This window comes from Vombatus ursinus, unplaced genomic scaffold, assembly GCF_900497805.2.
Source record: "Vombatus ursinus unplaced genomic scaffold, bare-nosed wombat genome assembly UNPS02014770.1, whole genome shotgun sequence".
In the NCBI taxonomy this organism is placed as follows: Eukaryota; Metazoa; Chordata; class Mammalia; order Diprotodontia; family Vombatidae; genus Vombatus; species Vombatus ursinus.
The window spans coordinates 25,944,097-25,961,558 of NW_020954548.1; the positions used below are offsets into that span (position 1 = coordinate 25,944,097).

The 17,462-nt window shown below is 35.8% G+C and overlaps 1 protein-coding gene across 2 annotated transcripts in view; it reads left to right on the forward strand.

Annotated features, from left to right (window-relative positions):
- Positions 1 to 17,462, forward strand: part of SPATA6L (spermatogenesis associated 6 like) — a 92,172-nt gene that overhangs the window by 27,910 nt on the left and 46,800 nt on the right. For both annotated transcript variants that reach the window (XM_027863166.1, XM_027863165.1), the window contains exon 5: positions 11,045 to 11,169. In XM_027863166.1, coding sequence (XP_027718967.1) covers positions 11,045 to 11,169 — 125 coding nt within the window. The remainder of the gene's footprint in view (positions 1 to 11,044; positions 11,170 to 17,462) is intronic.

Sequence of the window (17,462 nt, forward strand, 5' to 3'; positions counted from 1 at the left end):
CCTTTTGATTTCCTGTGTATTAAATGAGGTATGGTTTAATTATTCCCCTTATCATTGTCTAGTTGCTTCTAAAATAGGAGATCCTTCCTCCATTGTGGTGTTTACATTAAATTAGTTAAATTTGTAGTCTTTATAATAGTTTGAATCTATTTATTAAATACTCTTGATTTTTTTTGTTTCTTTGAACCAGTTTTTTTCTTTTACATAGTTGTCTCCTTACAATAATGTTTTCAAATGTGAGTGGACACATTCATAATAGTTTAATACTTGAATGGATCCTCTATCTCATCAATATATTTATTTCTTCCTATCAGTGCAGTCAACAACTCATCCATGCCTTTCCATCCTGTGGAATTCTTACCCATATTCTCCTATAGATCCTTCATCAAAGATGAACCCACCATAATGGAGGCCCTCCTCTAGGTCTTTTTCCATTTTGTAGTTTCTAGGAAGTTCCTGGAGTGTCCATCTATTACCTCATGTTCTTACCAAATGACCAGGACAAGCTCATTATCATTACATTGAAAAACACACACTCAAGTACTTAGATACATACATATGGTATTCTTTTCTAGTTCATTCTCCTAGGTGACTTTTCAATATCTTACAGATATTGCAAAATATCTTGCAGATATTTTCATTGGAATTGTAATAAACCTCCATGTTAACTGAGTTGGTATTATCATCATTATTATATTTCGGCTAATGGGATGCAGTATAGTGCAGTGGAAAGAACAGGTGGCGTCAAAGCTGTATCAGCCACTTACTCTCTTTGTAGCCATGAATGATTTCTTCAACCTCTCTGAGCCTTTATTTCTTCACTTTTAAAATGAAAGGGTTCAGACTAGATGACTTCTAATGTCCTCAGCTCCAAATCGACAATTTGGATTTATATGCTTCCTTTTTGGAGGAAAGTCAAAGTCAAAACTGTGCTTGAAGTTCTTAGTTGATATACAGATTTATGACTCTTCAAAGGGAGGAGAACTGGACACTGGGTGGCAGAATAAGCCTATCATTGAGGTCAGTAATCATGCGACTTCAGTTCATTGATACTTGAGAATCCTTGGATGGATTTCCTCTACCTTGGAGGAAAATATGCCAAAAATTCTGACTGTAAGATGTATGTTTTAGAAGGTACATATTGACTTCTTATTACATATTGACATGAATATTTGTTATATTTCTTGAAATTCTATCTCCTTTTTCCACCTCACATTCTCCCCTTTTTAAAAGACATTCAGTACCCTTGATAAAGCCCTTGCTTGGACAATTACTTTCTCACAATCACCAGAAGCTCCCAAGGTACAGCCAATTCAGTCACCCTTTAAAGATTGGAAATGTGAACACTGCAGTTGAACCCTGACATGGTGAAGATGGGGGGTCCAGTAGGAAGAGCACAAAGGATTTGGAGGTAGAAGACCTGAGTTTGTATGCTCCCTCTGCCACTGGTTGACTCAATGGCCTTGGGAAAGTCATTTCAGATCTCTGGGCCTCAATTTCCTCATTTGTAAAATGAAGAGTTTGGATTAGATGATCTCCTATGCTTTTTCCTGCTCTTTAGATCTCGTGAATATACCAAGAAGCTATAGAATGCCCTATTTGTTTAACACTGTTTCAGCCAATGTTGCTTCCTGTAATTTTAAAGGTACTGAAAAAAAGCCCCGTTCCAGTTCTGTGGCTGTTAGTTTTCATCATAGTCTTCATTAAATACACTTTAGTATCTAATCAACAAATGTTTATTAAAGTTCCTAATATATAGTAGGCCTTGTGGTGTCAGGATACATGTACAAAGTATCATGTAGTTGTACAAATGAAACATTCACTACTTGTATTACAGTATCCATTTATTAAGTGCTTACTATGTGCCAGGCACTGTGCAAAGCACTAGGAGATACAAACAATGGCAAAAGACAGTCCTTGCTCTTGAAAAGCTCACAATGTAACGATTACTTGTACTATGGTGAGCTTGTATTCTGATAAGGAAGATAACAAGTACATATAAAAATATAGATAGCATAAATGTAAAGTTAATACACAGACACAAATAGTTAAATATAAGGTAGTTTGGGAAGGGGAGTTGTAGGGAACAGGAAAGGCTTTTGCAAAAGGTGCTGGGTGAGCTATATCTTTAAGGAAAGGGAAGGATTCTCAGTGGTTGGAGTAAGTAGGGAATGCATTCCAGGCTTGGGGGACAGCCAGTGCAAAGGCACAAAAATGAGTTTGAGGAACAGAGAGAAGGCCAGTTTTTGCCCAGATAGAAGAATATGAGAGTGGGAGTGATAACCAGTGAGACTGCTTGGCTATGCTATGAATTAAATATATTAAGTGGGAGCCTGTGCTAGGATTACGTGAACCATACTGCTTAATTGCTATTACATATTGACGTGGAGTATTTGTTATTTCTCTTGAAATCCTATCTCCCCTTTCCACCTCACACTCTCCCTTTTTAAAAGACATTCAGTACCTTTGATAAAGTCCTTGCTTGGACAATTACCTTCTCACAATCACCAGATGCACTCAAGGTACAGAAAGTACAGTCACCCTTTAAACATTGTAAATAATGTGAATACAACACTTGAATCAGAAAATTCTGTATATCAATAATGAACTTCAAGCACAGTTTGACCGTACCCTCCAAAAAGGTAGCATATAAATCCAAATTGTGGTTATTTTTTGGATCATTGATTTGGAACTGAGAAGAACATTAGAAATCATCTAGTCTAATCCCCTTTATTTTAAAGGTGAGGAAATTAAAACGCAGAGAGATTGAGGGATTTGCTCATGCCTACAAAGAGAGTAAAGTAAGTAAGTGGCTGACCTGGCTTTGATACTGTAGCCAACACTTTCCACTGTACTACACTGCCTCCCACTAGCTCAAATATAACAATGATGATAATACTACCCTAGTTAATATAGAGGTTTAATAAAATTCCAATGAAAGTATCTGCAAGATATTTCGCAATTACAAATTAGAATAATTGCTTTATAAATTAGGGGTTGTATAATTTAACTTTCACTTGAGTCATATCATGGCATCCTTTAAAAATGTTGTATTGTTGTAATAAAAGCTCCACACTACGGCATGAAGAGACCTGGGGTCTTGTCCTGGCTGTGCCACTAACATTAGCAGCTGACATGTATTTATTGTTTTAAGGTTTAAACAACAACTTTTCTCACAACCCTTTTCTCACAACTACAACCGTTTTCTCACAACAACCTTGTGAAATAGGTAATACAAATGTTATTGCCCCTCTTTTACAGATGAGCAAACTGAGATAGAGTGGTGAAGTAACTTACTTGTGGTCAAAAAGCTACCAAATGTGGGAGCAGAGTTTTGAACTCAGGAGTCCTGACTTCAAACCTAGCTATTAGTTCCATTCTCCCATTTTACCTGAGAGGGAGCTTATTTCTCCTTTATCAGCCTTATTTTCCTTATTGAGAAAATGAAGGGGTTGGATTAGAAGATCTCAAACATCTTTTTAGGAAGTAGTTGTTCTATTAGTCATCAAATTGATCTCAACTTTTGACCTTAGTGTTGGCCTTACCACAGAAAGAAAGACCCACAGGAACAACAAATGGCATTACTCCATGAAAACACATTTCATTTCCCTTTGGAGAGCAATCAATGGGACCACAACAAAGGACATAATAGTTGTAGCTTCTTAGGATTTAGAATGCTCTCCTCACAGCAACTCTATGGGGGGGTAGGGAATACAAATATAATTATCCCCATTTTAAAGATGTAATTGTGGAGACAAAGATAAATTAAGTGACTTGTTCATGGTACCATATCAGAAGCAGGATTTGAACTCGGATTTCTCAAGTCTCAAATTAGTTCTTTTTTTGGGGGGGGGAAGGGGAGTTGATCTGGGTTAAGTGACTTACCCAGGGTCACACAAGTAGTAAGTGTCTGAGTCTGGATTTGAACTCAGGGCTTCCTGACTCTAGGACTAGTGCTCTATCCACTGTGCCACCTAGCTGCCCCCAAGCACTCTTAATATCACACTGCCTCTCATGAAATCTGGTCTGACATTAAAGTTAAATCCCCTTGTATATACTACCTTATTACCCCAGCCTTGGTGCCTGATATGGCTCTGATGTGCAATCTGAAGAGTAAAGAGGACGAAAGAGATTAGATTCATCTCTGGGTCACTCCAGATTGACCAGATATCTGGGAAGGTTGGCACCCAGCCCTGGAGGTTTTATTTTTTAGTAGACCAGTCTTAAATTCTGGAGTGATCTTGGTGGTATCCTAACATTCTGAAGGCAAAATAAAACACAATCTTGGTGTCAGAAGACCTGGGTTCATTTCTTGGCCCTGACGTTTACTAGTTATGTGACCTAAGAAAGGCCAATCACTTCCTTTCTCTGGGCTTCATATTCTTCATCTGCAAATTGAAGAAATTACACTAGCTGATTGCTAAGGTATCCTTTAACCCTACCACTTGATGACATCTTTTTGAAGCTGGGATAACCTGGTTTTAAGTCCAACTTCCCCAAGTTTTAGGGGAATTTTAGAGGTCTGGCCTTCTCTGAATACATACCTTTAAGATTGGGTTGGATATTGTCCTTGTTGAAATCCAAGGTTCTTCCCTAAATGCTAAACATTTGACAATAACACTTTTGAGTTTATCTGGGTCATTGGTTCAAGCTAAATTCTGACTTGGTGCTATGTCCAAAATCTTTCAAAATTATTTCTGTCATTATGTCAGGGAACATTAAAATGTAGTGGCTAACAGTATGATAGACAGCCCTAAAAGCCATTGGAATCTTGTGTTGCATTAATAAAGGCAGAATGAGGCAGACATTTACCCTGTTGTCTTCTATCCGGGTCAGACCCCATATAGATTATTGTGTCCAGTTCTGGGTATCATATTTTAAGGAGGACACTGACCAAGTGTATTGAGAGTAGCCAAAATAGTGAAGGGGATTCAAAGCCATGCTATAGAAGAATCAGTTAAAAGAACTAGTCATGGTGAGCCTGAAGTGGGAGTAGGAGGACAGGGTACCCGTATTGAATTACTTGAAGGACTCTCTTGCAAAAGAGGAACAGGTCTTAACTCTAGTTGGTTCTGTGAGACAAAACTAGGCAGTATGGCTGGAGGTTGTAGAAAGGCAGATTTTAGCTTGATATAAGAAGACATTGACCAATGTGTAGATAGATTTAACCATTAACATCAGGAAAGCCAAAAGTTCCCAGAAACTCTTAGCCAGAAAACACTTGATCTCCTTGGAAGAGATATGACAACCAAAGGTGATATTGATTTAAAGTGAAGAGCTCCATAGCTGTGTGATAGTGTAATCTTGAAGTCTTACAGCATTAGTTAAGTAAGGAGAAGTTGAACTACCCAGTATATGTGAAGTTGAGTGAAATACATGTATGCAGGTATAGTTTTGAAATAGGTCTGCACAGAAAAGGCACAGTCAATCCAAGTTAGAAACAAATTGGGAGAGTGAACAATCATGTTGGTATTGCAAGCAGAGAAAAAGATTAAGCCATCCTTAGGTAGGAGACCAAACTGGAAAAAAAATTGGGGAAATGGGCTAAGGATGAGGGAAACTGTAATTGTCCATCTGACAATTTCATATCTGATGATCCAGGGGTTAAATTACATGGAAAATAGAAAAATTTTTTGTAAAGACCATTTAGCAATGTGTAACAAAATGGAAAGCCTATGCATCTTGGGCTTTGTAAAAAGCATGTATTGGTAGGAAGGTAGGTATTAACTCATTTCAAGAAAGAATGTACAGCCTTGTATATTAGAAGCAGAAATAGTGGAAAAATAAAAAAAAAGAAAGGAAACAATAGCACAATTATTAGGTAAAAGCTATTGTGAGGTTATTCCAATAAAGATGAAGAGGCTGTATCTAACAACACAATTAGAAATTATAGATTATGATTTGGAGGATGAAAATAAAGTTGATAAATGATATGAAGTGGACCCAACAAGAGAATGAGTTATAAAATCAATATTAATTTTCAGCAGAGGCAGTTTGAGTTACATGTGAGATGTACCAGTTAGAAAAATGAAGTGGAAAAGTCCAAGACAGGATTTAAAAAACAGAATTGGCTAGGATTAAATATAATTTTTGAAAGAGCATACTATGGACTTGAAACTTAAGAAAAGAGAAAGATAAGGCCTTATGTTATACATTAGAAGACAGAATAAATGTAAGACAGAAATAGAGTTCCTTCCAACTCTAGAGCTTATGAACCCAGGACTTGTGGGTGAGAACTGGATACCTCCAAGGGCACTTTTGACAGCTTACTACCCATAGTGAGAGCAAGAACAAACAGAGGACCATGTCCACAAAATACTCAGAAACCCTGAGCAAGGCCCTTGGTACATTTAGTGGATCTTTTGTGAAGGATTTATAGAAAAAATTATGAAAAAGAAATGCACAGGATAAGAATATATGGCTAGGTGTGATCTGCCTGAGTAGAATGCCAATGAGATGATATATACTTTACATATTAAAATTATGTTTATTACTCTGTATTAATATTTTATGTTTTTGGGATTTTGGCTGTAGGTTTTCTAAGGTTCAAAAGATGCAGAAGTAATAATGTACCTTTATTAAAGGGTAGCAACAAGAGTTATTTTAGGACTAAGGTATTTTAATCCTTAAGTATAATTTCTTGGGACCTAAAATATTGATGACTCACATTCACATAGTTCTTTAAGGATTAAAAAATTTCCCCCTGGAACAAATGAAGTGACTTGCCCAGAATCACACAGCTGGTAAGTGTCAGAGTCAGGATTCAAACTGAGGTCTGCTGACTTCAGTGCTCTTTCTATGACAACGTGTTATATCTTAATATAGCAAGTTCTTTTATCTAGCCTTGAACTCTATTATCTGGCATTGCTCAGGAGTGAAGGAATTAATGGAGAAATGCTGTATTTCAGTTAACAGTACCGTAATATAGTTGTGTGACTTCAGAAGTCAGCTAATAATACCTTTGAGTCTCGGGTTCCTTATATGTAGAATGGGGATAATGATACCTACACCACCTACCATACAGGGTTGTTGTGAGGAAAACTCCTTGTGAGCCTAACTTAAAGCACTAAAAAAAAACCTGTGATCTTTTAATAGATTATGTGTATTTATGGCTAATTCTTAAAGCATCAAACCTCTTACTGAACACCATTTAATCTTTTTTTTTGTTGTTGATTCAGAGGGCACTTCAAGATATTTCAATATCTGAGAGAAGTTGTTAAGAATATCCCTTATCATTGTACACTGAAGTATGCAATCTCAGCTTGAGTATTCAGGTGGATAGAGTGCTAGATGAGGTAGTTTTTATTGAATTAAAATATAATCAGGATAACATAGCACTTTGTAAAATGGCTACAGCTAAGAAGTTTGACATTTTATTTATTCAAAGATATGCATGTACATATTTATTTTATAGATGTCTGTATGTATATGAACTTAATTGATTTTGTGGATGACTTCTATTTTTACATCATGTTCATTTTTGGAAGCACCACTTCCCTGTCACCTCTCTCAAATCAAACTCTCCTGTAACAAAGAAAAAGCAATTGAATGAAAACACCCAATACTGTGGCAATGTGTGACAATGTGTGCAAGATGCAGTTGGCAATATTTTTAAAATGATTCCCCCCTATAAGAAACATAATTTAATATGTTCAATTCTATCTAAGATCATTTGACTTAGAGCAAGAAGGGGACCTTAGAGATCATTTAATTTAGACTCATCTTACTGAAGAGGAAACTGAGGCCCAGAGAGATACAGTAATTTACTTGCTCAAGATTTCTAGGCAGTAAGTTACTGAGGGAAGATCTGAAGACCCAGGTCTTCATTACTCATTATCAGTAACCTCTGATTCAGGCTGTAAATAGCATGGGGTGAATGGGGCTTGGCTGAAGGATGCCAATACTGAGGGCACACTTCCTTCTCAGGGGACAGACTTTTGCAGTCCTTTGTCTAGACCCTGTTCCCCAGGGCCAACCACATAACACCCTCCCTTTTTCTATCAGGGATGCAGATACTCTTGTGGCACTTGATGATGGATGAGAATTCTCCTCCTAGAGACTCTATATATAGCTATATGACTCTGTTTGCCACTGTACCCACCCCTCCACTTTCTTTTATATCAGTATCAATTTTGGTTCTTTGCAGTTCTTCCCACAACATAATCATTACAAAGGAATCCAGTTCTGATTGTTGCCATGCTCTTTCTGTGACATCTTGAAGAGCTCATCTCAGGGATGTTATCAAAAAGTTGGGCTAATGTTGGAAAAGCACTTTAGGATCTTGGATTTGAAAGCTTTGGGAGAAGAGCACAGCAATCATTTTTTTAAAAACTAATGATTTGTGGTACTCTTGAAATATCATCTTAGTGATAAAATTACATTTACTTTTAGTGTTGCTGTGTTAAATAAGCCTTTAATGACATGTTATTCAACAATTCAATTAAATTCAACAGTTATTTTTAAGTACCTCCTATGTGTAAGATCCTGTCTTGGGTGCTGGAGATAAAAAGAGCATAAAATTATAGACCCCGACCTGGAAAGAGACATTACAGGCCATAAAGTCCATCTAGTTTATATTATAAATGAGGAAACTGAGGCACAGTAAGGTTAAGTGACTTGTGCAGGGGTAACATAGCTAGAAAGTGTCTGGAGGCAAGATTTCAATCCCAGTCTTCCCTATCCCAAGTCCAGAGCCCTGTCTAACTATGCCACAGTAAAAAACAGCAACACATTCTTTGATATCAGGGAGTTTGCAGTGGGAAGCAGTGGGGTATAGTGTAAATACTGATCTCATATTTAGAAAAAGTGAATTTGAATTATAGCTTCACTGCATAATGGTTGTGTCACCTGGAGCAAGTTTTCTTAACTTTTTCTGAACTTTAGCTTCCTCATCTGTAAAATAAGGATTATTAATACTTGTGCATCTATTGTTACAAAGAATGCCTTCTGCAAACCTAAAAAACTCTGTATAAATGTGAATTAGTATTAGAATTGGTTGTGAAATAATATACACAAGTGTGATACAAATTAGAATAATGGGGCAAAGGAGATATCCAGGCTATATTGGAGAGATCCAATTTCTAATTTCTAGGAATTTGTGAGAAGGGAGGGCTCAGTTTCGGGGAGGCTTCAAAAAGGAGGGGGTATCTGAAGCTAAAACTTGAAAGGAGAGGATTTTAAGAGGCAGAAATGAGAAGGGAGTGTTTCTTATGCCTGAGGGAATAGGACTTATTATTGTAGAGAGATGGGAGATGTCAGGATAATATGAAACAAGGATGGAAAGTATAAATTAAGAATACACCATTGTGGTCCCTCCCCTCTCTGCCACTTCACTCATTTCTCTCTTGGAATAAAGATATTAATTAGAATCAGAGAAAGAAGAAAGAAAATGAGATCCACATGTCATTTAATTTAATGCTATTTGTTTTCTTAGCTCACTGTGCTGCAAATATACCCTTTTTGGAGTTCTCATAAATAAATAAAAACCCAACCAAAAAACCTCCCTACTTCATTGGCTATTGAGTTTTTTGTTTGTTTTATTTTGTTTGTTTGTTTTTACAATAGCTGCTGTAAGCCTGAATCCCTTTCTCCCTCCATCTTTAATAACTGCAGTGCACACACATAAGCATGACTTCTCCAGTGGCTCCATGTCAATGGCTTCATTCAATGGGTTTCACATTGATGTTTCAGAATGATAACACCTCTGCATCCCAAACCAACAACTCTGGTGGGGAATCAAGAGACTCTGGTTCTATATCTGGTTCACAGATATGCCACGAATTAGCTGTGTGACTGTGGACAGATTAGTTTTTCTGATTCTGATGTGCCTTCTTTCTCTGTAGAATGAGGAGGTTTGAATAATGAGCTCAGTTATTTTCCATTTTGAAAATTCTGTGATTTTGTGATTCTTTTGCTCTCTAATCTGGAAGGTCTTTTGACTGGCTTCCCAGTGTAGACTGATTCCTTGTTCAAGAGAGTTTATAATATTAACTCATTTATATAATGTTTGAAGGTTTACAAGGCACTTTTATCACAATAAACCCTGTGATTCTACTTTATGAACTCTGTGTTTCAGCCCACCTGGCCTACTTGCTATTTCCTGAATTCCACATTCTATTTCCTCCTGCCTCTTTGTCTGTCTACAGGCTGTTGTCTTTCAAAACACTTTGCCTCTTAGAATCCTTAGCTTGAGCCAAGGCATACCTCACATACCACTTCCTGCAGGAAACCTTTCCTAATTCCCCTTATCAATGTTTTTTCCCTCCTCAAATTATTATATGTATACATATATTATATATTTTTGGTTTTGTCTTAGTATATGTCCAGTACCTAGTAGAGTCCTTGCACATGGTAATCTGCATAGTAATGCTTGTTGGATTGGACTAGATTGGAGGTATAGTGTGCAAGTATTATCATCCCCAATTTATAGATGCTGTAGCTAAGGCTCTGTTAGCTAAGCTAACAGAATAGTTAAATGACTTGCCCAGGTGGGAATTTGAAACCAGGTCTCCTGACTACTGTTTCTTCCAAACCACACTGTTGTGCCCAAGCATATATATTACAATATAAAAAATTATACATGTATATGTATGTATGTATGTGTGTATATATGTAATTATTTATAATATATATTATTTAGCTATATATATATACACATATATACACATATTTATAAATAATTCTATGGAGTAGGGGGATCAGGGAGGTATTTTTTAATGATAGAGAGAAGGAATTATATAAACTAATAGGCTCACAATAATCAGATTTGGGAATTTCCTTTATTTTAAATATGGCATTATAGAAGGTACTTGACTCTAAATCCAGCCCTTGGAATTTGTAAAATGGGATACCTGAATCATTCTTTTATTGAGTCACTGGTGCCTTGATCTGAATTGGTATGATTTAAACCCATTCTGAGAGCTATCAATGCCTGTGTTTTGGTGAACCTTCATGATTCTAGGGTCAAGGACTGATTTATATAATTTTCAGGCCATGGATCCATTATTTTGTGCATTTTTTGTCTTCTTTCTTCCTTTATTTTTAGAGGGGACATTACTGGCCTACTATGAAAAAAACACACGGGATTTTCTGTTCCCTGAACCTAGGCTGACTCCTCTATATCCTGGGGTAGACCGAGAAGTGCTGATGAAGACGCTTCTAGGCTTTCCAGTAAGTTATTTGTGCCCAGCCACTTCTTGCTATATAAGTAAAACTCAGGATCTATCCATTTTCATCTCTACTCTGATAGTACTTTGCTGCAGGACCTTGGGCAGGCCACTTCATATTGAGAAGCAGAACCCATTTCTTTTTAGGGATATATAAGTAGGCCTGGGTAACTCAGTGAATATTAGGCACTTAGGATATCAAACAGCACCCATATCTGCTGCTGAACTGAGACCTGAAACTCTTCTCTACTTCTTTGCTGAGCCATACCCATAGCTCACATTTCACATACACATTTCCCTTGGAATGAGTATAAAGTTTTGTTTTTTCATTTCCCTCAGATTTTAAAAAGAGCATGGGAAAAGCCTGAATCCATCAACAGAAGGCAATTGATTTAGTGTGAACAAATGCCACTTCACATTTTATTGTATTTTTAGTTTTTCAAAGTGCTTTCATGTCAACTTCACAATAACTTTCTGAGGTAGGAAGGCGAGGTATTTATTAGCCCGTTTTACAGGTAGTGAAAACTAAGAAGAATTTCCTCTTCCAAGAAGGTTTCCTTTATTTACCCAGCTAAAAATAATCTTAGATTTTTCTCAAAATTTTTTTGTCTAGTTCTCTCTTTTGCACTTACCTTATTCTCCCTTCTACTGTGCTTGTATTACACCTTCTTGTATTACACTGTATACATGGTATATTAGCCCCTACGAGTTCATTGAGGGCAGGGACTATATAATTTTTCCTCTTTGTGCCTCTAATACTTTGTACAGGACCTTCCAAATGGAAAATGCTTGATAAATATTATTGAATAGAATGGAATTGAAAGTTCATGAAGTGATGTTTTAGCACCTTAGATTGGTACATCAGATCTTTAGGCAAGAATATAAAGGTTTGGATGTTATATAAACCACATCTAGAATCTGATTTTTTTTATCAGCTGTTGTTATGATTCTATAATCATTGTAATGCCTTCATCAACTTATTATAGTTAATGAATTTTTACTATAGTTAGCTCCATTAAAAGACTTCTCCGTTGCCTCATTGGAGTATGGTAGGGACCCTGAGCCATGGAAAGCCAATGGAAAGCAAGTTTTGGTGGGCTCTACCAAGCTGGAAAGGCCTTGACTATCACCCCAGTAATAGATTATGCTCCACTGTCTAAGGACCATACCCACTAAATATGAGGCTCATTACCAACAGGTTGACCTAGTTTAGGTAATAACTTCTTTGACCACAACAAGCCTGAAAACAAAGAAAAATATGAAATGTTCTGCAATCGTATGTGGTTGCCTTCTGCTTCCACAGTAGTGGTTGCTAAGTAGTGGGAAAGTAGGCAGAGGGCTGCACAATAGATGCTAATTTAAGCATTGGTGATTTAAATGTGAGATCAGTGTCCAACAACTATCAGGTAAGTTGGTGTCCTACTGGGGAAGCTGAATTACATTGGTTTTGACCTTCTCACTTTAAATTAAACTAGATGACATTTTTAAAAAGGCACAGCAAAATAAAAAGGATGGATTACGGTTTGTCCTCGAAAGGTTGGTTTATGGTTGGCAGGGTTTATGTTTCATTGCATGTGCAAAAACAAGTTATGTCTCCTTGAAATAGCCCTGATAAGCATAAATAAAAAGACCACAATGAAGTTGATTGCAGTTTTTCATTCTAATATCTGTGAAAGAGGCTAAAGAAGAGAAATTCTACAGAGAACTTGGCAAGATTTTCCCAAACAAGTTGGCATATATCATGCTACTTGATGACTTCAGTGTATAAGCAGGCAAAGGGAAGAATAACAAAAACCGTGTTGGGAAATACATTTTGGAATTTTAAAAAATCAAGAGAAAAAAGCTTGTAGAATACTTAGAAACTGTTAGCATATAATAAATATTTTCAGGGGAGTTGGAAAGCAGTAGATAGTATAAGCACCAGACATTGTGATAAGAAATGAAATTGACTGTCTTAATAGAAAATGATCAGTTGTTTATATGATGGGAGTCATTTCCAAATCAACTATCTGGGTGCAACTGGACCAATTGATTAAGACAAACTTCAAAGTCAAAACCAAATTAGAAGATGAAATAAGTGTTAGAAAAAAGTGTCCAATTATAGCAACTCCAACTTGACCTATTTAAGCAAGCTTATTGATTTTGGAAAGTAGGAAAAGGGATGAAGGTCAGGCAGTAAGTCAATAAGCATTTATGGTGGCACAGCGGATAGAGTGCTGGACCTGGAGTCAGGAAGACTCATCTTCCTGAGTCCAAATCTGGCCTCAGACACTTACTAGCTGGGTGACTCTGGGCAAGTCACTGTTTGCCTCATTTTCCTCATCTGTAAAATGATCTGGCAAACCACTCCAGTATATTTGCCAAGAAAACCCCAAATGGGATCATGTAGAGTTGGACATGACTGAAAAAATGACCAAACAACAACAAAGCCATGTTTATATCACCATTTATTAGAGAAGTTTGACCAATGTAAAGCAATTGCCACAAAAAGAGGCCAAAAAGACTCAGAACCTATCTGATCCAACCAACATTTGAGTTCTTTGTCAAGTGAATAAACATGGTAGCCTGGGGAAACTACTTGAGAATAAAAGCTCATTTGCAAAATATCATAAAGAGGGATGGTAAAAGATAATCTTACAAAATGGTGAAGGGGAAATAAATTTGCAAAAAGTTTTGTGAGAGATCTAATTAATCCAGATAATCCCAAGAACATTTATATATGGAAAAGGAAGTAGAACAACTAATAAACACAAGATGAATTAGATTTTCTAAGGTTTCTGTAGCAATCTCTTGTTCTTTATTACTAAAAAAAGGATGCCACATCACCTAACAGGTGATATGACAAAAGAAAAATGGCACTCCTGTAGATGAAATTGTTGGATTTGATAAAACACATGGAAGAAATTTGTGTTAGAAGTGACACAATTTTGAAAATAATTAGGCATCTATTCTGAAGATGTCTCAAAGACAGAAAGATAGCAAAAGAGAAAAAAAAATCAAAGCCAATATTTTTTTTATTTCTGTTTATTCCCCCAAAAAAGCAGCAGAGAAGATATTAGCAACTATAAATCATTTATCTTCTTTCTCCTTCATATAAAACCTTCATGAGAATGGTCTATTAAATCATTTAGGGTATCTTGGATGAATATATGAAAAGCAAACAAGATAGATTTTTGTGGATTATTTTCTATAGCAAATGACAATTTTATTTTAATTTTTAATTTAAAAATTTTTCCCACTTAATATTATATTTTTTTCAATTACATGTAAAGATAGTTTTCAACATTCATTTTTATAAGATTTTGAGCTCCAAATTTTAGTCCCTCCTTTCCCTCCTCAAGACACCAAGCAATCTGATATAGGTTATACATGTACAATCATGATAAACATATTTCCACATTAGTCCTGTTGTGAAAGAAGAATCAGAACAAAAGTGGAAAACCACAAGAAAGAAAAAAATAAAAAACAACAACAAAAAAAGTGAAAATAGGATCCTTTGATCTGTATTCAAACTCCATAGTTCTTTATAGCAGTCTGATATAGGCTTACATGTACAATCCTATTGGACATATTTCTACATTAGTCATGTTGTGAAGGAAGAATCAGAACAAAAGGGGACAACCATGAGAAAGAAAAAAAAAAGAAAACAGTATGCTTAGATCTGCATTCAGACTCCATAGTTCTTTCTCTGGCTGTGGATAATGTTTTCCATTGTGAGCCTTTTGGAATCGTCTTAGATCCTTGTATTGCTGAGAAGATCTAAGTCTAACATAGTTGATCATTGCACAATGTTGCTGTTACTATGTACAATGTTCTCCTCGATCTGCTCACTTTACTCAGCATCAGTTCATGTAAGTCTTTCCAGGTTTTTCTGAAACTATCTTGCTCATCATTTCTTATAGAACAATAGTATTCCAATTATATTTATGTGCCACAATTTGTTCAGCCATTCCCCAATTGATGGGCATACCCTTAATCTCTAATTCTTTGTCACCACAAAAAGAGCTGCTACAAATATTTTTGTACATGTGGGTCCTTTTTCCTTTTTTATGATTTCTTTGGGATACAGACCTAGTAGTGATATTGCTGGATCAAAGAGTATGCACAATTTTATAGCCATTTGGACATAGTTCTAAATTGTTCTCCAGAATAGTTGGATCAGTTCACAACTCCACCAATAATGCATTAGTGTTCTAATTTTCCTACATCTTCTCCAACATTTATCATTTTCCTGTTTTGTCATATTAGCCAATCTGATAGGTGTGATGTGGTACCTCAGAATTGTTTTAATTTGTATTTCTCTAATCAGTAGTGACTTAGAACATTTTTATATGACCATAGATAACTTTAATTTCTTCATCTGAAAACTGCCTCTTTATATCCTTTGACCATTTAACAATTGGGGAATGACTTGTATTCTTATAAATTTGACTCAGTCTCTATATATTTTAGAAATTAGGCCTTTATCAGAGACACTGGCTGTAAAAATTGTTTCATAGCTTTCTTCTTCTCTTCTAATTTTGGTTGCATTGGCTTTGTTTGTGCAAAACCTTTTTTTTTTTAAATGAGGCAATAGGGGTTAACTGACTTGCCCAGAGTCACACAGCCAGTGAGTGTTAAGTGTCTGAGGCTGGATTTGAACTCAGGTCCTCTTGACTCCAAGGCTGGTGCTCTATCAAACTGTACCACCTAGCTGCCCCCACAAACCCTTTTTAATTTAATGTAATTGGATTATCCATGTTGCATTTCATAATGTTCTCTACCTCTTGTTTGGTCATAAATTCTTCACTTTTCCATAGATCTGACAAGTAAACTATTCCTTGCTCTCCTAATTTGCTTATGGTATCACCCTTTATGCTTAAATCATGTACCCATTTTGACCTTATCTTGGTATACGGTGTAAGATGTTAGTCCATGCCTAGTTTCTGCCATATTATTTTCCATTTTTCCCAGCAATTTTTGTCAAATAGTGAGTTGTTATTCCAGAAATTGGAGTTTTGGGGTTTAACAGACAGTAGATTACTATAATCATTGACTGCTGTGTCTTGTGTACCTAACCTATTTCACTGATCTACCACTCTATTTCTTAACCAGTACCAAATAGTTTTGATGGTTGCTGCTTTAGAATATAGTTTTAGATCTGGTGTGGCTAGGCCACCTTCCCTAGCATTTCTTTTCATTAATTCCCTTGATATTCTTGACCTTTTCTACTCCCAGATGAATTTTATTATTGTTTTTTTCTAGCTTTGTAAAATAATTTTTTGGTAGCTTGGTATGGCACTGAATAAGTAAATTAATTTAGGTAGAATTGTCATTTTCATTATATTAGCTCGGCCTACCCATGAGCAATTGATATTTTTCCAATTATTTAGATCTGACTTTACTTGTGTGAAAAGTGTTTTGTAATTGTATTCATATGGTTTCTGGATTTGTCTTGACAGGTAGACTTCCAAATATTTTATATTGTTTACAGTTACTTTAAATGGAATTTCTCTTTCTGTCTATTGCTGCTGGGCTTTGTTAGTAATTTATAGAAATGTTGATGATCTATGTGGGTTTATTTTATATCCTGCAACTTTGCTAAAGTTGTTAATTATTTCAAGTAGTTTTTTTGTTGATTCTCTAGGATTTTCTAAGTATACCATCATATCATCTGCAGAAAGTGATAGCTTTGTTTCTTCATTGTTTATTTGAATTCCTTCAATTTCTTTTTCTTCTCTTATTGCTAAAGCTAACATTTCTAGTACAGTATTGAACACCAGTGGTGATAACGGATATCTTTGTTTCACCCCTGATCTTATTGGGAATGCTTCTAGCTTATCTCCATTAGATATAATGCTTGCTGATAGTTTTAGATAAATGCTACTTATCATTTTAAGGAAAACTCTAGTCATTCCTATGCTCTCTAGTGTTTTTTTTTTTAATATACAGGAATGGATGCTGTATTTTGTCAAAAGCTTTTTGTACATCTTTTGGGATAGTGATATGACATCTGTTAATTTTGTTATTGATATGTTCAATTGTGCTGATAGTTTTCCTAATATTGAACAAGCCCTACATTCCTGGTATAAATCTCACCTGGTCATAGCATATTATCTCCATGATAAGTTGCTATAATCTCTTTCTTAATATTTTATTTAAAATTTTTACATCAATAATCATTAGGGAAATTGGTCCATAATTTTCTTTCTCTGTTTTGGTTCTTTCCTGGTTCAGGCATCAGCATCATATGTGTATCATAAAAAGAATTTGGCAGGACTCCTTCTTCAGCTCCTTTTCCAAATAGTTTATATAGTA